The sequence below is a fragment of the Nipponia nippon genome, unplaced genomic scaffold, assembly GCF_047370975.1.
Source record: "Nipponia nippon isolate SJK-2023a ecotype South Korea unplaced genomic scaffold, ASM4737097v1 scaffold_4, whole genome shotgun sequence".
Taxonomy (NCBI): Eukaryota; Metazoa; Chordata; class Aves; order Pelecaniformes; family Threskiornithidae; genus Nipponia; species Nipponia nippon.
The window spans coordinates 115,724,675-115,745,820 of NW_028262358.1; the positions used below are offsets into that span (position 1 = coordinate 115,724,675).

At 41.2% G+C, this 21,146-nt stretch overlaps 2 protein-coding genes and 1 long non-coding RNA gene across 6 annotated transcripts; 2 read left to right on the top strand and 1 right to left on the bottom strand.

The window, feature by feature from the left end:
- Positions 1-68: 68 nt before the first annotated feature.
- LAPTM4A (lysosomal protein transmembrane 4 alpha) lies at positions 69-13,880 on the bottom strand. 2 transcript variants are annotated; one of them, XM_087774143.1, is made up of 7 exons: positions 13,748-13,880; positions 6,663-6,783; positions 4,360-4,436; positions 4,123-4,245; positions 2,836-2,931; positions 1,398-1,496; positions 69-861 (listed from the first exon to the last, which is right to left on the bottom strand). In XM_087774143.1, the coding sequence occupies exons 1-7, from the start codon at positions 13,844-13,846 to the stop codon at positions 787-789; spliced, it is 690 nt and encodes a 229-aa protein (XP_087630269.1). In that variant the 5' UTR covers positions 13,847-13,880; the 3' UTR covers positions 69-786. The 2 variants fall into 2 exon arrangements, with proteins under 2 accessions (XP_087630269.1, XP_087630270.1); XM_087774144.1 differs by lacking the exon at positions 13,748-13,880 and adding an exon at positions 13,215-13,307.
- LOC148053479 (uncharacterized) lies at positions 13,842-17,758 on the top strand. 3 transcript variants are annotated; one of them, XM_087774145.1, is made up of 3 exons: positions 13,842-14,132; positions 14,296-14,415; positions 15,546-17,758. In XM_087774145.1, the coding sequence occupies exons 1-3, from the start codon at positions 13,845-13,847 to the stop codon at positions 15,564-15,566; spliced, it is 429 nt and encodes a 142-aa protein (XP_087630271.1). In that variant the 5' UTR covers positions 13,842-13,844; the 3' UTR covers positions 15,567-17,758. The 3 variants fall into 3 exon arrangements, 1 of the variants encoding a protein (XP_087630271.1); XR_015708116.1 differs by lacking the exon at positions 14,296-14,415 and having other exon boundaries at positions 13,993-14,132; XR_015708117.1 differs by lacking the exons at positions 13,842-14,132; positions 14,296-14,415 and adding an exon at positions 14,434-15,056.
- Positions 17,759-18,563: 805 nt separating this feature from the next.
- LOC148053480 (uncharacterized) lies at positions 18,564-20,896 on the top strand. The gene is made up of 3 exons (XR_015708118.1): positions 18,564-18,594; positions 20,447-20,562; positions 20,792-20,896. It is a non-coding gene; the product is annotated as an uncharacterized LOC148053480 (long non-coding RNA).
- Positions 20,897-21,146: the final 250 nt, after the last annotated feature.

Genomic DNA, 21,146 nt, shown 5'->3' on the forward strand with positions numbered 1-21,146 from the left:
CACTAAGCTGCAGGTACGTGGGACTACCTGCAGTTAAAACCAACAAACAGATCAACCAAGGCTACCGGTAAACGTTTCGTAAAAGATTTATTTAAGTATCATTTATCACAAAGAGGAAAATACATATAAGATTAGAAGCATGCAACCATCTTCCACAGTTCTATTTTTTTTCTTTTTTTTTTGCATTCGCAGCACATTGTAATACAACTCCTGTGCCACCCTGACTTCTTCCTGGAAAATACGATGTTTCAAGACGTAGGATAACCAAAAACAACCCACAATAAGGTAAGATAACATAGGAGAAAAGTGCAAAGTAAAAAAAGTCACGTATATACCACATTCAAACCCCCTCCCCCTCCAAAAAACAGATAAAGGCAAACTGTCATTTCGCTGCACGATCAGATTGTCTTTATGAACTACTTTACAAAAAAATTAATATAAATTAAGGGCACGATCCTGCAGGCACTTATAATTGTAGCTAACTTCAATCATAGACTGGCTCAGTTGGTATTATTAAAAGCCACAAGTTAGTCACATGCATAAGTTCTTGCAGTATAAGGCCCTAAGGCAATAAAATGTTTAAGAGCATTAAGGAGAACAAAAATTAAAGCAAACAAAATCATTCCCAGATGTGTTTTGCTTAGTAAGTTTATATCAAACGTATTTTAAACAGAACAGTTTGCTCCTAAAGCCCTGAATATTTCTATTACTTAAGCAGTTTTGCAAGATTAAAAAGACAAAACCCCCAGGAAGCTGGTACAGATGTTAATTAACATAAAAATTGCTTCAGGCAGGTATGTAGGGAGGTGGAGGTTCCTTCTCAGGCATCTTCACTGCCATTTCATAGGTTGGCAGAACATACTAAAAAGAAGACATTTTGAAGAGATTAATGCAGAAGGCTTAGGAATAAAAAAAAAAAAAAACACACATAAAAAACACAAACCCAGAACAAGAACATACATGCCTCACCAGCAACTTAATCCTCTGTTGCAGGCAAATGTTTTTAAGAACTTACTGCTGTTTCTAGTATGTTAGTGAGGAAGTGAAAGAAGGCGCAACAGTAGTTTACTGCTCTGCTGAACCTAACCCCAGGTCACTGATTCCACCCCACTGCCTTGCCACTTGCTTTTGCAAAGCGGCAAGGAAGGTTTTAACTGGTACAGTCAGAAAACTTCACTCTACTACAAGAAAAACATTTAAAGACTTTTCTCTACAAAACCTATTTTATGCACTATAAGAATGTAACTAAGAAATAACCCACCGTAACATTAGCTGCATTAACTTTTTTAATCTTCCCAGTCTTTGTTTAGAAAGCTTGTAAAGATATATGGATATGGTGGTTTTCTACTTCAAAATTAAACAATGCTGGTTCCTTTTACCTCAAAGAGAGGTTTTACCTGTGGAGGAGCTTCAAAAGCAGGGTACACAGCTATCTCTGGCAAATTTCTGTTGCTGATATATTTATAGCAGTTCCATACACAGTTAATTAGATATGCCTGAAAGAAGAGAGATTTCTCTTTTTAAAGACCTCATATGCATTAGCCGATTCAGAAATCAGATGCTGGATTACATTCATATGACAAAAAGGAGCATAAATCAACTTCGGTGATACATATCTGAGGAAACATTGCTACTTCACAGATTTAGCCACCTACTTATGTTGTTCCCCATTTAGCTTTGCTACCACAGTGATTCAGAGAGGATGAACTACACAGGTTTTAGCAAAAGTGTTCACAGATCCATTCAACTCAGCAGTGCTAATGAAATTAATCCCCAACTGGCTTATGCTTCTGTGGATCTCAGTCCAAACTTGCCAGGAGGAGGAGGAGAGGCCAACAGCACAATCCCACTCACCCCTGGTATTTGTTCAGCTACCAGTGTGTTCGCGCAACTGGGGTGGCAAGGAGAAGACGGTAGAGCAAAGTAGCCTGGACTTTAAGTCAACATTAACTGCTGTAGAAAGACATACTATCATGCTCTGATGAGGATTAGATTTTTTTATTATTATTAATCTGTATAACATTAATCTCTCTGAATTTTTCATTGGCAAGTTAGCACGTGGTTATACACAAAGCACCAAATTTCCCAATCAATACAAAAATATCATCTACTGTATTAGGCTTCCACTCCTGCCAGTCAGACATTCCTCTTGGACAAAGTATAGAAAATTAGTAAAATAATTTTTCATTACTTCATTTTTTTTTTCCTCTTAAATTCAATCTGAATGCAATATTGTCATGGCCAATATATATTATCAACTCATTTCTCTAAAATGCTTTGTCTGCACAAGTGTTTGTAATTCAAATGAATGCCTCTGTATTTAGATCATCAAAAAGAAAATAACTGGTAATATCACCCTTCAGTAGGAAGAAAGATGCAGCTCTGAACTAACCTGTGCATTTCCTCCTTCCAAAACATGCACCCTGGTTTGTCAGGCACAGTGAGAGATTTTAAAAGTTTTGTTTAGAAAACTTGTATGCAGTAACTCAATATTGTTTCACTACAGGCTTAATTAGAAATATTAAATTTATCTCCACATATGCAAAAAGGTGGTGTTTGAAGTCCTTGTGCATTCCTGCTTCCTACTCAGGAAGGGCAGAGCTGCATAAACATGCCCACTGCATACAAACAAGTTAGCTGAAAACACCAATACACAAAATGTAAGACTTCAGTCATATCATAATTGAACATCCTAATGATTCTGCTCAAAGAAGTTTTTAACTCAGCATTAAGAAGTCAGCTGAGTTCTTAATTCAGCATTGAGAATTAACTCAGATTGACAGCATCTTAACATAGTAACTCATGAAACAGACATATGCTGAAATTTTAACTTACCTTTAAGATGATAAATAAAGCAAAGCACACCAGAACAATAAACAAGAGACAGCTGGAGTCCAAGGCAAGGAGATCATCTTTGTAAGGGAAATCCGGCTAGTTAAAAAAAGTAGGGAAGGGAGGGAGAGAAAGGGAGGAGATAAGCACAAACCCTGCACAGTCACAAATATGACAGGAGGACATCCAAATGTCACACCAAATGAAGAAAAACTCTTGCATAAACTACTCCCCCAGAAACAACAAAAAGTTCCGTTTCTCACTAGTTTCTTCTTTATCCTCCCACAAAACACAGTATTTATCCTGCCTCTGTCCTGCAAGAACAGGTCATTACCTGGACAGTACAAGGCTTCTGTATATGTTCCTAGTCACTCCCTCAATCTCATGCTAATATAGATTTTGTACTTACGGTCCTCTACTTGATAACTCTAATGACTTAGTATTAATTACCTCCTGTCAGTCCAACCAGTAACGTACATGTGTGCGGAGTAGAAAGGAAAAAAAATTGCCTCCCAAACTTCAGAAGAGCCAAAACAAAGAGTTTCTGCAAATTTCAGACTCGTCTCTTTCCCTGACCACAGTAACAAAGCCTCTCTCTAACACCAATCCGATTTTTTATCTCTGTTTTAAAAGTGTTTGTTTTTTTTGAACATCTACTTAAACAGATCTAAACACCAACCAGAAAGAGCTTGTGATCCCTGTTAACCGACAGTGTATTCAATCCATTGAGTCTTCTTGCAGTTAAAACCAAGGCAGTGCTAATGACAACTCCATTACGGTTTCCTTAGAAGGTATTGTTGCAAAATGAGAGAGTCATACAGAAGGTAAAAAGGAACCCTCAGAATCTCAGATTCCATCCCATAATGCTGTAGGACCCTACATCATATGAATCCTTACCTATACTCTTCTTCCCCTCCCTCACCAAATAAGGGTCAACACATTTTTCATCTGCAGTAGCAAGCCTGCCACAGAACCACATCGCTTAAAGGGTTAGAAACATGTTTGTTTTGAGCGCAAATGTAGCAGAGAATTTAAACCAACAACTCCGCTCACAATTCTTTCTTTACTCTCCCGGCTTCCCTTTTAGGGAAGCAACGACACCTTTGGCCCTTCCACCTCTGATAAGCGCTCATTCTCATAACCACCCTAGCAATCATCCGCTATGGCTGCTGCAGCCTGAATTCCTCTTTTGTATACACAGGAAGGTAACTATAGCTCAGTCATTTATCCAATTAAACCAAAGCTTAATTTCAAATGTAAAATATCAGCTTCAGCTGAACAAACACTTACCAACTGATCCAGGTAATCCTTGATTCTGGGCAAGTAGGTTAGAGAACTGATGGCAACCAGACAACTGAGCACAAAGTCAAACAGTTGGTAACAGAAAAATGGGATCAGCCAGCCTACACGATGCAAAGAAGGAGAAAAAAAAAAAAAAAAAAAAAAAAAAAAAGCAGCAGCCTGTAAGGTATTTCATTAAAAAATTCAAGTAGCAAGTTTAAAACCACATACTATAAATATACTTACAGCGATTGCACCGTACACCATCATTGCACTGATTGTGAACATGAGGAGGGAGATAGCAAATAGAACACAGGCATTTTCTGCATTAAAAGAAAAACAATAAGCATCAGTCATTTCCTGAAGTTGTCACACTGCAGCTGACAGGTACACAAGCTCCATCCATTACTATGATCTGTTCTCACTCAACTGTTTCATCTGTGCAGCAGCAGAATTGAGTAACTTGACCTCTCCTAATGGAAAAAGACCTGGTTCAAGAAAACCAGCAGGCGTTTGGAAAAATCCTTCTGCCTTAATCAAAAGCCTGAATAAAGCTCAGACACACCAATTAGAAGCCTGACATAGTTTGACAGTAATGCAACATAATGATGCTGATTTGCAATATATGTCAGTGCTAAAAGTATGTGGGTGATTAACTTTACAACTGGAAAGAATTTTAAGTGAAGCTATAACAGTATCAACCTTTACGCTTTAAAAAGGTTTGATTATGGCATTCGGTCACTGGCAGCGAGAGCAGCACTGCTCCTTCAGTAACACTATGGAAAACAGGAAATCACTGTGTGGAAGGTATCCCATTATTTATAAGAAAAGGCAGCTGAACAGAAGCCAAGTGGTAGAAGAATCCAGGACACTCATGGAAACTGAAGGATAGAAAAAGATTCTCCTTGTGCATCACAGTTACTGATGACAGAAGCACAGCTGCTTTCCACGAGTTAGATTATACTCGTTCTCCTACAGCAAGCACTGTTTACATCTTTAGACACAGAGAAAGAAACCAGCTTGAGAGTCTATAGATGTGGTAAGCTAATGTTATTAGCAATACTGAAGCCAAACTGTTGTGGTTCTCAAGCTTGAAACAGATGATCTGAGAATCACAACTTTCTAGTCTGCAACTGATCTGAAGAGATACACTGTAGAAACACTTATGTACCCAATTCAGTACAAGATAATATCATCTACATACACAGATGGCATCAAGAAGGAGGTCCTCCCATGTCTGAAATGCATGGCGTTGATCAGAGAGCCCTAAGTGCTCAGCAATAACCAACAAGTGTGGTTTTCTTCTGAGGATCTGTTACTCACAATATCCACATGCACAATCAAAACTGTAATATCCCTTCATGCACACCAAAACCTCTAGCTCGTATTCCAACATGGGAAACAAGAATCTTTAAGTCAAAAGCACGCGGTAGCCATTTTACACTAAGGAGCGGAGAAAGCACCTTCAGAAGCACCTCTCAGTCATATAAGCTTAAGGCTACCACGTACACCAACAGTTGTTACAAAACATGTAACATTTTACAGATATCTGCTGTAATTTTACTTAATATTTTGCCTTCATGAAGTATTTGGTCCTTGTTCCCGCTCTCACTTCATTACTAACAAGCCTGAGTTACAGTCACAGGTCAGAACTGACAGATCCTCAACTCAGGTCACGAACAACTAATATGAAGACTGTAAACCCGATCTCTCAAAATCCAGATTTGTGCTGCACTATTTATCTTCGCTCCAGGCTGGATCTGACCTTCCCTAAATTTTAGTGTAATACAACGAACTTAGACGAGACACATTAGAAGTGCCACACTCAACATACTTCTGCACATTTAAAAACAAGAAAAATCAAAGCACACACTCAAGTTTACATGTCGTAATACAGTTAAGCAACTTGGTCATTACAAGCAGAAGTTTGACACTGATGACACTTGTACACATCACACACTTCATCTGTAACAACAGAGTGGAAGTAGGTTAATTCTGCTCATGATGCTCTCTTGTGTTTCATGTCAAACTTTTTAGATAAATACTTTGGTTTCACTCAAGTACTTGGCATCCCAATTCTTCCACTGTTCTTAGAAAAATGGCATGGTTTTCCTCTTAGTAAGCTCCTTTGCAATAGCTGTAAGCTCCTTCCTTAAATCTATGAGGATCACCAAAAAATAAAAATAAAAATCTTTAAAAATAGTTTTCTGCTTTTTATTTTACTGACACATGTTTATGCAGAAAGTGAATTAGAGATGTTCCACACATACTCCAACACTCAAAGCATTAGAAGGCCAAGAAGTCTTCAGAAATCTTACCGTTTAAGATACTTAGGAGTAATATAAAATAAAAATAATATTCCATGTAAGTTTTTTTTTTTTTTTTAATTCTTGTAGAAGACCTCAATCCCAGAATAATTAGAGAAATTCAGAAAACAAGACAACCGTATTTAAAAGCTGTATGCATATATTACACACTAGTGTTAAGGCAAATACACCATGATACTGCATGCTTTATTTTCTAATCAAACAGCAGAGCTATACACCTACCGGCCATTCTCTCAGAAGCATAGTAATTTCCGATGACTTCATACTGGATATCAACAGTTGGCACTATATTTGGATGAGTCACTTCTACTGTCAACAAGATGCCCATCAGCAAGTTCACCACCTGAGAAAGATCAGTTACCTAAAGGTTATTTACACTGCAACAGCTATGATCTTTTTAAGGACACACTAATAAGTCTTATTTCAGTTAGAAATAAACTCTTTCCTTTGCCTATATGTGGAAGAAAAAAAAAAAACAACAAAACAAAAAAACACAACCCAACTTATGATTAAATTTCAAGCTGATTTAGTTAAGCCACTACCAAAAAAGACAGAAGAGCACTGGACACTTGCTAGTTTTAACGAATCACACCTGAATAACTTTGCAAATTAAGAGGACGGATAGGGTTTGTAAAGATTCAAATGACATAATTAAACTGATGCTGCATGCACAGATTTGTAAACTGGAAACAGTTAAAAGGGACTAGGAAGGAAAAGGTACAACAACGGACACAATGAGGAACATTTGGAAAGAGTTTCTGCTTTCTACAACAAACTGAAAGGCAAAGTTAATTTAATGCACAAATAAGGTACTGCACCCTACTCTTTCAAACAGTGCTGGGGGGGGGGCAGCAGTACAGCAGTAAATCGCACAGTAAACACTGAGTATGAGGGAAAACTTCCACTACAGCTCTAATCCTCAAATGTAGCTTGCTTCTTCGTTTCTCCAGTATTACAATTTTAATACAAGCAGGGGAGAACCAGCTCCCTCTGCTTCCTAGATCATTTATTAAAACATCCTCAGTCCTTATCAGAAAGGCTACACAAACACAGGTAAAGTTAAAGAAATCTCACACAAAGATGAAACCCCAAAATTTGTAAGCATTCAGCACTGGCTATGTGCTTACCAGTCCTTCTCCTCACTTACACTGCCACTGAAGACTACTTCTGTTTCCCCATTTTAGTACACACCAGAAATGCTTTCAGTGACAGTAAGTGCTCAAAGAGCCAGAAGTAGCTTAAGCCTCTGCAGAACTGCCTTCATGGCATTTATAATCTATTCAAGATTTACAGGGGCATAGTTTCTGTTACGAGTATCTGGAGAGACACGCCAAAGAGAGGCTGCATAACAAAAAAAAAAATCATGATGGTATTTTCAAGCTGCAGTCGTTTTTCCAATCAGTATTCAGTACGGTCACCACCACCGGCAGGATCTTTTACAATTAGCCTCAAAAGAAAAAAAAAACAAACTGGTTTGCAGTTTCTCACAACTTAAGAATATCTGCCAGGTATTTCTTCTTATACTGGCCTGGTTCCAGGAGTCGCCAATGACAGTAATTGTGCATAGACTTGCCACTATTACAGAAGTTTTCAGTAAGGAAAAAAAGCTTTCGAACATTTAAAAGGACTTTTAGCTTTTAAGACACATGGTTCCTGCAGGCTTTTTTTTTTTTTTAAGGGTTTTGTTGTTTTGGTTTTTTTTTTCCTTTTTTTTTTTCCCCTAGGGTTCAGAGATACCATGGTGATAAGCTTGCTTACACTTTCTGCTAAAGAGAACCCTTCAGTGAAATCAAAGCTGATCGTTTTGTAGAAATACTATCATGTCATCATGTATTATACAAACTTATTAGAAATTCCAGCTACTTTCAGCCACTTGTATCCTCCATTTTATGCCTTGGAATGTAAAATATAATAACTGGTACAGCTGGCAGTAAAGAACTATGTTTAGCCACCAATATCTTTAGCCTTGAAATAAGCATAATTTTCCCCCTCGCAAGACACTTCCTACAGGGCAAACTGTCAAGTTGCTCATCTGCCACTTGTCTAAATCTTTTACTTTGCTCCACCATTGTTCAAATGTATAGAATACTATATTCTCTCACCACTCCTGTTTCATCCTTCTCTACTCTGGTTTTCTGCTCTCAAGGTATTTTCAAGCCTTCTAGTTCCTCCTCTCCGCGAGTGAGCCAGGGACATCAACCTATACTTTGGAAAAGAACTTCCTGCTCTACACTTGTTTTAAAAAGCCTACGTCAAGGTTCAGATCTCTGGCAGTTGAAACATTGATTACTACTTCATAAAACACAGAGAGACACGTGCAGTTACAGCTAAATCATTTATTGTTTATACACAGTCATAATTTTAACTTAAACAGTGATAAAGTTCAGGACAGAAGACAGTATTACTTCAATATTGAGTTTCTGCCATGATAGGCTATCTGCCTCAAGATAAAGAGCAAGCAGCACTTGAATTAATACAGAATTAATGAAGAACTTGAATGCCTTGGAATTGTGAGACTGTGATCCTATATCTGTCACTTTTTTTATTTTCATCCTATCCGCAATCCTAATTTAGCATACAAAAGTCCTTAGTGATTTCACTAGTTACTGAGCACAGTTCACAGTATTAAAGCTTAATTTTCTCCACCTGACATGGCATGCAAGGAAAACAGGAAATTAAAGAGTAATTCCAAATCCAATCTATTAGGACCAGTGAGACAGAATAAAAACACTGACTTAAAAAAAACCAAACAACAAACCCAAACCACTGCCAATTAACACCCCAGAGTTTCCAGTACTCCATTACTGCTACTTGTGAATCATATAACAGCACTGAGCAATTCATCATATTCAACATATGGATTTCAATTAAGAGTTAACAATTCCAAGTTAGGAATCCTTTTAAGCACAAAGCCAGAGCCTGCATTTTAACTACTACCATTCTTCTTTCACAGAAGGCTGATAACAGCAAGACGACAAGGCTTGTTTCAATTTGGTCAGTCAACGTGACTGGCAGCAAGAGTATGGTTTGGATTGCAAGGCATCGTCAGAGCTTAAAAGAATATACTCACTGCGAATAAAATATATGTTCACAAACGGCCTACATGGAGAAGAATGCAGCACAATCTGAAGACTACCTCCCCCCCCCCCCCCCCAAAAAAAAAAACCCACCAACCCTGACAAGCCGGCACTGAGCAGATAGTGCACCGTTCTGAGGTAACACCTCAGAAATCCCAGCAGTCCCCATCCTAGTCTTTTTGTTAGGAAGTAAAAAAAAATAATAAAAAAATAAATTACAAAATGCATGTTCTAATTCTTATTCAAAAGATAGTTCCATTAAGATGAAAAAACTTAATTTAGTTTTGTAGTAGTTTAAGTATTGTCCTCTTATAATTGAGATAACTGAGGTTATCAGTTATCCCAAACTTAATGGAAGTTTGGTGTAGCTTGTATCAAAATTAAAAAATCCAATAGCTGGTAATAAAGTAGAAAGTCAGCATTTATTGCAAACTGGTAAAAGAAATATTAGCTCCCCATATAATCAGAACTCAAAAAGACTGTGGGGCTATAATAAGCATTAGCTTTTTAATTAGTGAGCTTTATCTCCATGGTATACATTTAATGCCTCGTCATGTAAGTGCTTCATCTCTCTGGAGGCCTGAACATGAAGTCTAGGTTTCCCCAAGCACTCTCAGTGACTAGAAGTCTTGGACATAAACAAGAATCCCTACTTATCATTTGCTTATTACCTTTTATGAGTGGGAAAGAAGAGGGAAATTGCCTTGCACTACTATACTTTCTTTCTCATCTTCCTCCCACTTTTCCAGTATTTTCCTTAAATATGTTCCTGAAGAAACAAACCAAGATGGGGTTTTCATTTTGTTTTTATTATACTGAAATAATAAAAACTGAGAAAGAATAGTTTTAAATAGGGTACTTCAGAGCTCCTAGCACTGTCAAGATTAGATTGAGACCAGTTACATTCCTCCATTTCTGGAAATCTTGTTCTGTGAACAAAGGACGCCCGAGATCCTCCTCACCCTGTTGCTAACCAGTACCAATTGCATCATTTTGACTCCACTGCTGAAGTCCGCTGCCGGACTGGAACAGCCACTCCCTCCAACACAATGCTCTTGCTTTTAGGCTGTTTATTGAACTCTGATCTGGTTTTTGCCAACGCAGTGTTCACGCTTCCTGTTTCTGGAAAGCGCCCTGCCTAGTAAGAAAGTTTACAGGAAGAAAAACTTCAAAGCCACATGTTTGCAATTACGGGGCTGGGACTAGGAGGTTTCTTTTTCCTTCCTACATGGAACAGCAGTGGGTGTTGCAGGGTAAACGGAACCACATTAGTCCTGCAACTTGAGTACGAGTCTGCTAGGAACGTTCTTAACTCATCTTTTTGCAAATACAGTTTTATACTTTTATCAGAGACGGTAGCAGCGCATGGACCGAAGCATGCTGAAAAGACGCAGTTTGATCACACAGCATCAACAGCAGACATTTTAGAAGATCATGTCCTTGTTCTCGCTAGACTCGCAGAAGTACACACAGACAGCAATATAACTGTTTTAGTGAGGAGCTAAGTTAATTAGATGCAAGATTTAAGAGTATACAAATAAGCAAGGAATAGGAAAATGCCTAAAGAAATGATTACGTAAGAATAACGCACATGTAATACACAGCCAAAACTCTTATCTTACTAAACATCTGGAGTAGGTTGCTATGAGACTCCATTTTATGTTTGGTATCAAATTCCTTCAGGACTGCACAGCACGAGAACACAGTCTATCCAGTAAATACAGGCTGATCAAGATTTTCAGTAACACAAAGCTATTGTTGAACTAAGCACTCTCCCCCACCAAAAAGCTACCTCCCTCGCAAAAAAAAAAAAAAACAAAAAAAAAACCAACCCACAACCAAAAAAACCCACCTCACATAGAAAATTACTATTTGTCCCACTGTAACTTACAAGTACAATTATTAAATTGCTTTAGAAATACTTACCACAAGCTAGTGTCTGAAAGACTGAAGTTAGTGATATACTTAAATGGTGCATTAATTAACATGTCTAAACAACCTGACGCACCCTAAGCCATTTAATTTTTTTTTTTTAAGTCTGTCAGCAGAAAGATAAGTTTAATTTTCACTGTCCAAATTGCACTTTACCTTCAAAAGGTATGAATTATAGCTGAATTCTGATTTAAAGCATTAGGCCAGACCACCTAAGACTTCATGGTAAGACCTTATTTCAGCTCAAACAGCTAACAACTGTCAGACTTAAGAGTTATCACCTTTTCCCAGCCGACAGCTGGGGAGAACCGGATAAAAATTTTCAATGCATAGCTTAACAAAGTGTTGGATACAGTTCATAGAAAAACGCAGCTACGAGGTACTTCGCATGCACCTTGCTACCCTGAACTCAACTGTATTTTTCCCCTCCAGCAGCCTGAATCTGTTGCAGTTACACGAGATCTAAGGAACACTTTGCCTCAGACTCCACCTCTGAAGCCACCAGCCCCACCGATGACCAGCATGCTTTTCACCATCCATAGGCACCACAGATACTTGCACAGATTGAGAAGGAAGGAAGGAAGTGCTGCATCCAGGCAACAAGATGAAACAGAAGCACAGCAAGAGAGGTAGAAGCTGGAAGTTACTACCAGGTCTGTGGCCCGGGAAAGCACATCCTGGCCCCCTGCCCCCTCCAAGCTCCTGGGTATCCATATACTCCTGTGAACAGGAGACGACAGTGGGAAAGGCAGTAAGATGCATTGGTTTCATAACAAGCATGAGTGTCTCCTTACTGTTAACAATTTATGCTTTTAATTGAGGTACCAGAAGCATATTCTTGATCTTCTTCACATCGGCATAGGGTAAAACTTCCGGAAGTTTTGCGGGTTTCCAGAATGAGTCCGATGTTCAATACTGCAATGGACCTTACTTTTCGACTTGACATGAACTAATAGTAGAACTTAATCAACAGCAGGACATTTTTTCCAATTTCTTTTTGAAAAAGGAAAAAATATCCCTTTCCTAGAGTTTTGTTCCACTTCCCACCTCCCTGCCTTGCCTTTTCTTCCATTCTTCTCTCCTGCCATTTTATGGCTTGCCTGCACAATGGAAGGACCATGAAAAAAAATAAAGGACCTCCCCACACTTGCTGAAGATAAACCATAAGTTTGGAGAGTTTACATCCCCATGCCTGTAAAAGCAGTTTCTATGCACGGCTCCTACACATCAAGGCATAAAAATTCAGCATTCTCTATTTTCACGATCTGGTGAAGGAGAATACAAGCTTTGGTTACAGCTTCAGGAGAACAGAAAAGCTATGATGCAACGCTTTTAAGCTGTCCTCACAGCCTTACTGCCCATGAGAGAAAGGGGAAGGAGAGACAGTAAATGACTTCAGTAAGGGGACACTTTAAGGGAACTAAGGGAAGTTAAGGCTCCAGGCCTTAACTTGCCGATATTGTTTTCACATTTCTACTTTAGTTCAAAACTATCTTTAATAGTTCAGCTTCACCACCACAGCGCTCCCTCAGAGAAGAAGCACCTGCCAGTCAGAAAAGAGGAAGTGTTTTGGAAACTAAACCTGTTTCTGTCACTCCTCAACCACCGTGCTGAGAACAGAGCGAACCGAGTAACCGGGAACTTCCCCTTCCACAAAGCTCTTCAGCAAGCAGAAGCCATCATCGTTTGGAAGATCCTCACCTTCCTCTCAGAGGTTACACACTGCTCAGGGGAACCACATCTTATCATCCTATTCTCAACATACCCCAAACTCCAGTCTCCCCAAACGTCATCTCCTCTCTTCGCAAGGACACCTTCAGTACTGTTCGAAACATATGGAAGACCCAACGCCTCCCATCTAGGAAAAGGAATGGGAACAGTAACAGAGCCCCTCGGAGACCCAGGTTAAAATGCCCTGGACGCTCCCTTCGGTTTATTTTTCTAACCACAAGAAGGGAGGCCGCCCAGGGACAGCTGGCTTTGGCAAGCCCGAAGCGGAGCCCGGGAAGGAAGCGGGGCCCGACCACGCCGCCTGACTCCGGAGACTCGCGCAACTTCCCCCGCACGCAGCGGGGCAGGGGACGATCGCGACGGCTGGCGCGACGACAGCCGACGGCCGAAGGAGAACGACTCCCCGGGCGAGGAGAGCGGGAGCCCCGCCGCCGCCACCGCCGCCGCCCCCTCCGCGCCCGCCCGCGGCGCATGCGCGCTGCCCACCCCGCGCCCCCCGCCGAGCAACGGCCGCGCTCCCACGCATGCGCGCTGCCCCAATCACCGCCCCCCGCCCCAGGGTCTCACCATGTACCAGGTGCCCAGGATAATGGTGCCGGTCCGCACATGGCAGCAGCCGCAGCAGCGGGTACTATAGAAGCGATCCCGGCTCCGCTTGAACGTCATGGTGGTGGTGGTGACGGCGGCAGCAGCAGCGGCGGCGACGCCGACCTTCCGCCTGCAGGCCCGCCCTCCCTCTCCAGCCGCTTCTCCTCCGGCTCAGGGCCGTAAAACCCCCGCGCTCGCGTCACCGCCGCTCCGGCCAATCAGGCGCCGACAGCGGAGGCGCGGGGGTGTGCCTGCGGGAGGGCGTACGCGTTGCCGCGGCAACAGGCGATTGGCGGCGCCGCGGGCCAATCGCAGCACCGCTGGGTGCGACGCCCTGTCGTTCACCTGCGGCGGCGGAGCCCAGGTGAGCACCGCCCCCTCCATCCGCCATATTGCGGCGGAGCGGGGTCCTCCCGCCACAGCCGCCTGAGGGCTGGCAGCGCTCCTCATGGCGGGTCCCCGAGGGGCAGGGCAGGCCCCGCCCCTGGCCGTGCTCGTCTGGGGCACAGCTCGCGGTGCTTTCCCAGGCAGTGTCGGTGGAGGTTGACCGGGGCGAGGAGCCGGTGCTCGGCTTCCAAACAGGCATCCAAGACCTGACGGGGAAAACTATTGTCCAGCGACAGTCCTTCCTTCCAAGAAAAACCGGAGTAGGTGTCTCCTCAGTAGAGCTCAAAGTGGCCTGCTTTGATATACTACCAACATCCCACGGCTTTCACTGAAATTCAGCCAGTAGTGTAGGGGGTTTAATTCGCCTAAACCCTTTTGCTATTCTTTTGCATTAATTCCTTGGATTAAATTATTAATATTGTGTGTTATGTGATAAGAAGATATGTGATAGGAGGGTAAACAGCAGAGGTGAATTTTAGTCCACAATGATGCTTTACTTTTTTGTGGGTCAAAGTCCCTGTTTGTGAGTGGATAATAGTGCTACTTCATTAGTCCCACTGAGAATTGCAGGTGCTGCCAGAGATATGTGTTAATTAGAAATAATGTGTATGAATCTAAGTGCTGCTTTTGTATATGTGTGTGATAAGAGGTTGATCCACCACAAGATCTGGAGAGAAGATCTCCTGTTCCCGTATGGAGCTGGACCTATAAACTTCATCTGACCCACCGGCAGTCGATGTTTTTTGCAGACCTGAGCTGTTGATACAGATATGCACACAGTTTATTTTAACCCTGGTGCAGCTGCAAGTATTTCCTTGGCTGTATACAACCAATTTGAGACACTCATAGAACCATAAATACTTGCTGCGCCGATATACACCAAGATGTATGTCATATGAAGGTATTAATACTGAGTTTTTTCTCTCTGAACAATGAGAAGGTAATGAAGGTGACTGTACTCATCCTTTTGATATATTCCAGATCCCACAATTAACATATTTTATTGTTTTAGCTACTTAGTCTACTTTTAAACACGAGCTGTTGCTGAGTTCTTTGAAATTATTTACTTAAAGGCTTTAAAACTGACCTTTTTATTTTAAATCCCCTGTGTTCCATAATTGGTGTTTTTCTTCCTTAGGGCATATTTCATTTTTGAATAAACATGTTGTAAGTGCTGCTAAGACTGCTCTAATGATCCTATTATAAACTATTGTTTGTTTCTTTAGTGCTCCTAATGTTCTCAGCCCTGTGCACAGATGCTTAATTATCAACACTGATTCAGTGTAGCAAAACTGGACTAATTGTAATCAATATACATGCATGGAAATAAATAGAAAAGGAATGTGCATTTTGTTGTAATCCGTCATTTAAAAAATCATTTTTCTCACAGATGGCGTGTTGGGAAGCCTAAGCCAACTGTTTCTGCAGCATGTACGCCTGAATTGATGACGTTGTTCCTGCGGAGTTGAGAGAGGCTCTCCCTGCTGTCCGTCTGTCCCCGTGTGAAAGAGGAATTCACAGGACTGGAGTGAGTCAGAAGAGAAGGCAGGAGCCTCTCGCTTGAGTTAGGGCATCCCATTGGAAACACTTAGATTCCATTCTCAATTCAAATGGTTCGTGAAGGCAAGCGTTCCAACTAAGATGTTGCGGTTGGATGCTTTGCCTTCACTAGTATCACTGGCAGCTCTCATGTCAGGGCTATTTTCATGAGATGAAAGAAATCTTAATTAAGTGTTCATATCTTTTGTCAGCCAGGCTCAGAATAAAAATTCATGCGATTCCCTTGAGCTTCGCTGCTTGTTACACCCTGCAGACAACAAAGATACTGGGAAGAATAACGTGAATGTCATTTAACATCACAAAGCAGCTTTCCACAGCAGGATAGGCTGATGTGGAACTACTGAGTGGGCATAAAAAAACCTCTCCACTTCCTTCTCCCCTCAAAAAAAAAAAAAGGAAAAAAAAGATTAAAGAGTGTTTTGAGAATAATTGCATTGTTTCCTGTACTTGGGGAAAGAGAGGGTAGGTTAATGAGTTTAGTCCTGCCCTCTGTGAAGGGTTCCAGTTCTTCCATGCCACAAGCAGCCCAGATGACCTCAGGCAAGACACTTCATTTTCTCTCAGCCTTAATTCTCTCCTTTTTGCTAGTTCACAGAGGATTTGTGAGGCTAAATATATGAAAAATTCTGAAGGGCTCTGCTTAGAGTCATGGCAGCCAGAGCAAAACCTCAGAGAGACAGAGAGTACTGGTGATAAACTTTTCCTAAATAGCAAAAAAACCTTGACACTGCGGGAGCAAATCGTCCACTTCCACAACAGTATAGAGCAGAAAGCCCTACGTATATCTGCAAGTCAGAAGCAGCTGCAAAAGAATGATTCAGATTCCGTTACCAGCATGACACTTAACTCCTTCCCTCTCAGCAGGCAGGGAGGGAAGGAATTTTGGTATCATGGTGTTCCTCATTAGCCAAACTAGTTAGGTCTTTCAAAACCTGTGTCTAGACAGGAGATTTGAACTTCTGTCTTGAGAGGGCATGGCAATGTTTTACCAAACACAAATTATTATTTTTGAATAATCATATTTGAAAATAATATAAAAACACATGTGACAGCAGAACAGCTAGGATCACGTAAACTAGAGGCCAAGTTGCATTCTTCTTCAGCTTCTTCAAAAAATTAAGTTCAACACCTGCAAGATGTCAAAAGAATACAGCACTGTTTTATGCTGATCTTTGTAATTCCACAGGCTCTCCCTTTTGCGCCATTGCTCAGTCTACCCTTGGCTAAAAGATGTTGATTTAGACTTAGGCTGTAATCATTGCTTCTCCTCTGCGTGAGCTGAACTATTGCCAGGTTGTTTATGAAAGATGAGGTGCTATTCTGCTTCAGCATTTGCTCTGTGTGTGTGTGTGTGTATGTGTGAGAGAGAGAGGAAACCTACAGCTGATAATCGTATGTAGCCTCCACGGGCAGAGTTCATATCACTTTATAATGAAAATATTGTCCTGGTTGGGGTTGGGGAAACTGAGGCACAGTGAGATGAGCTGATTTGACGAACACCACAAAGTGTAGTGAAAGCGATAGGAACATCAAGCAAGTCTCCTCTCCAGTGGCTTCTTTGCCAGGGAATAAAAGGTGCGGTGCAGCACAGGACATGTTGGAGCTCTTCCATCCCAAATGGAAGGCGCTTGACTATGGGGGCAGTAACAAGCTACTTCTGTGATTATTTTTTTCTGTAATGTTACTTTATGCGTGTGTCTGCTACTCTACATTACAAAATAAAAAAAAAAAAAAGAGGAAAGGTGACTTTGCTTCTCAGACTTGGTTATTTTCCACACAGAACAACCATTTTTAAATTAAAAACAATAAAGCAAGTTTTTTCAACATCCCAGAGAAACTAAGGTCTTTACATAGATACTGCAGTATATAACACTAGATCCCTTCAACAGAATTTAGAAAAATCAATAGAACTGGTGCAGAAGATGTGAAAAATATCTGGGCTGAGAGCATGGATTGGCTTTTTGCTTCCTTAAAAAAATGTACTGGAGTAAAAGCAAAGCATTAACATATCAATGAGGGGAAAAAAACCTAAAATAAATTAGTCAAGAGGGAAACTTTCCTGTTGGTGACTCACACAGTGAAATCCCAGATATCCTGAAGTCAGCATTAACAAATTTTACCAGCCTTTTTCTCCAAGATGGATTCTGCTAGAAGAAAACAAGCTAATTCGGAGATTCAGTGGTTTCTTGTGAAAGAGATAAGAAAGTAATAAGAATGTCTCACGATGAGTTTTGTGGTTATTGGATTTTACTTTTGTTTATTGAATTAATCAGCATCACTTTGAGATGCCTAATGTAATGTTCCAAGCTTCTGTACTTTTTGTTCTGGTTGATTGCTGTTAACAATATGAATTATCTTTTACCAGCAAGAGTCAATTTAACTCAGTTCCAAACCTTTTAACTTGTAACAGATGGATCAGAAAGTCAGGGTTAGAAAAGCAGTTAAAATATGACAGCGTGACGTAAAACTTTTATTAGCAGAAGACTGCATTTCTGGGTTACTTGCTGTACGCTCAGGTTTTCTGAATATCAAGCACTGAATAAAAATTCTTGTATTCATTTGCAGAATCAAACTCTGCTAAACTAAGAGCTGCGGTTCATTTATATCTTCATACAGCTGAGGAACTATAAAAATGGCTAAAAATAACGTACAGCATTTTCCTCCATCTAAAATGGTACTTGCAAGTTCGGATCTCTCCGTACTTTCACATGACTAAGAGTGAGTGCTGGAAACGGGAAATGTCCTGCGCTTAACTGGCAATCTCCCCCTTCCAGCCCTCGGCCTGGACTTGCCTCTCCGTGAATCTTGGCAGGGTGAGCGGGAGGAGCCTGAGGACCTGAACGCTACCCACCCGGGGAAGCAGGAGGAGTTACCTTCTGGTGATTGTTATTTCTTTTCTCTTTGAATGGGTTTGCAGCTTGGGATGTTAGCAGAGATTTCCAGGAGGAACACAGTGGCAGGCAGCTGATGCTGCCAAAAGTGCTTGATTAAGTAATTAATCATGCATCTCTATAACTTGGAGTACTCAGAACCACCACCACCACCAAAGGAAAATAATGTACTATTTTCCTATATCCATGTACAGATACAGAAACCAAAATTTGATGAACTAAAGTTTACCAAGTTTCTAGTACTCTCTGGATGGGATGGTACAAGGGTCAGTTATTTTTACAGTGGCTTTTTCCCAGAAAGGCCCAGGGAGTTTGTTTCTGGGACCAATGCATTACAGTGTCCTTTCAGTACAGGAGGATGCTTCCTGTCCAGAAGAAAACATCTGCAGAGCTAAATATCGGGGATGGCACATACCGGAAAGTTCAATTTGCCTTGAAAAGACCCCTGGGTCTGGTTCAATACAATCGCAGAAGGACAAGATTTCCTATATCTGATCTTTGTAGCCCATGACTTAAAACCCCTCTCTCCTCACAAGGAGCCAGCCACCCTTAGAGCATTTTCAGCATTATGGAGCAGGCCTGTGTTGTTAGCATAGCAAATAAATTATTTTCTGCCATGCAATTAGCATGTCTACCTGATACTCGGCTCATGCAGATATGTCAGCTGTGCCACTGATCGGCAGATTGGGTGGAACCTTGATAATTATAATTACAACTATCAATTACAGATAATTATGGAACAGCAGGTCCAGTTTCTCTCTGCTGTTGCCCCACTTAACCCTGACGGTGTTACACTATGGTTTGAGTGTGAAGCAAAGCTTCAGTTTCTGCATCTGCACCCAGCAGTCTGCCTGTGAGTAAACACAGCTTTGTAGGTCAGGAGTTCATCAGTTGCAGCATCAACCACATCTTAGTGCCTCAGATACTCACGGACCCATCGCTTACGGATATGCCCTATTATTAGGGATATAGCCAATCTTCCACCTTCAGAAGGCTTCCCGCAAGAAAGAGAGCATCATTACAAGAATAGAGCAGGCTGAGTTTAAGAGAAAGTTGAAACTTAAACCAGTGTATTTCATCATTACAGCTGCTGCTGTAACAAGGAATTGCTTGCTCCTAAGCAGATCATAGATGTTTTCCCAGCCACACTTCATCCCACCTCCCACGCCATGGCTGCACCAGAGGCTTGATTTCCAGCCGCTGGGCCATCTGCAGGCTTTTGGCTGTTCCCGAGGCATGTGCCACTCAAGCAACTAATAAATTGCTTAGGGAAAAGGCAGGGGGAGCCAGCTGGATCTGGCCCATGAACTGGCAATTAGACTCCACTGGGTTGATGAATGACCAAAGAGAGGCTACTCTAGATTTACCCTTCTAAGGGATAAGTAATACAGAGAATAAAAACATTCAGCTGTACCACAAGCAATGCTACAACCTGTTGGAGGGATGTTGAATCTCCTGTCTGAGGACTTAATGCTACTCTCCAGCTAGGAGACTAGGAGAAGGATCACATCAAGCACATTCGTTTAACACTCTCGGTGCCAGAAGCAGCACAGCAGGCTGATGATTTGCACAGAACAGTTAATTATCACAGAAGAGAAGGGGAGACGTCTTAAAAGCATACAAACCACGGAGTAGCCTGAACATGAAGTGATGAAAGGAAGGGAAATTTCATAAGGGGCTCAAAGGTCTGCTTTTCAAAGGCGCTGGCCATCTGCAAAGACCGTTTGCTAAGCTGAGCAATGGTTTTTCAGCCTCTGAGGACTAGGAAGTGAAAGAATGGAAGTTAACAGCAGCTGCTGAGTGCTTTGTGTTTTGGTTTGTTTGTTTTTTTTAAACTCAGTGCTTTGACTGAGGAACCAGCCCCGCAGCACGCTTTCCCATCCCTGGGAGCCCCTGGAGAAGCAGCGCTGGGGGATGCGGCGCAGCCGGCGCTGCCACAGCCGTATCAACTGAACGGTACGCAACATACCCTTCCTAACTACTCGCAGCAATGGTACTGATACAGCAGGTGAATCACACAAACAGTACATTGCCACCAAATTTGCCCTGAAGAGAGCTTTGCAGTTATTTAGGAAAGCCTACAATCAACAGTATTTAGTTGTAGGAGTATATTTTCTTTGCCTACATTAGAATGTGATATTAAATCAGGTGCTGCTATAAACTACTGAGCCCATCTGTATTACAGGGATGACTTCCCATCTGTGAAATGGTGGAGCCAGATGAAAAATACAGCTCTCCTGATACCCCTGATGTCAGTAAGAGTGGTACTGATGAATTTGACAGAAAAAACGGGTAATATAATTTGCTGCTGCTTGTCATCAGCACTGCAGTCAACTTGTCAGTGTTACAGCTCTTGATTGTTCTTTTATCTCAACAACAGAAGAATGTAATGAGGGTTTCCTAAACATAAAAGGGTTCAGATGAAGGAAATCTCTTAAAAACCATTTATAGTACCTCAAAAAAGCTTGAAAATGAAATGGTTTTAGCCAAAAACACATACTCTTACTCACACACATACAAACTAATTAAATAAAACTGCT

Bases quoted from the DNA above. Each gene is read 5' to 3' on its own strand.
- LOC148053479 (XM_087774145.1), top strand. From the start codon at position 13,845: ATGGTGGTGGTGGTGACGGCGGCAGCAGCAGCGGCGGCGACGCCGACC. The intron at 14,133-14,295 runs GTGAGCACCGCC...GTGCTTTCCCAG, and splicing joins CCTGCGGCGGCGGAGCCCAG to GCAGTGTCGGTGGAGGTTGA. The intron at 14,416-15,545 runs GTAGGTGTCTCC...TTTTTCTCACAG, and splicing joins TCCTTCCAAGAAAAACCGGA to ATGGCGTGTTGGGAAGCCTA.
- LAPTM4A (XM_087774143.1), bottom strand. From the start codon at position 13,846: ATGACGTTCAAGCGGAGCCGGGATCGCTTCTATAGTACCCGCTGCTGC. The intron at 4,437-6,662 runs GTAGGTGTATAG...CTTTTAATGCAG, and splicing joins TGCTTCTGAGAGAATGGCCG to AAAATGCCTGTGTTCTATTT. The intron at 862-1,397 runs GTAAAACCTCTC...TCTTCTTTTTAG, and splicing joins CTTTTGAAGCTCCTCCACAG to TATGTTCTGCCAACCTATGA.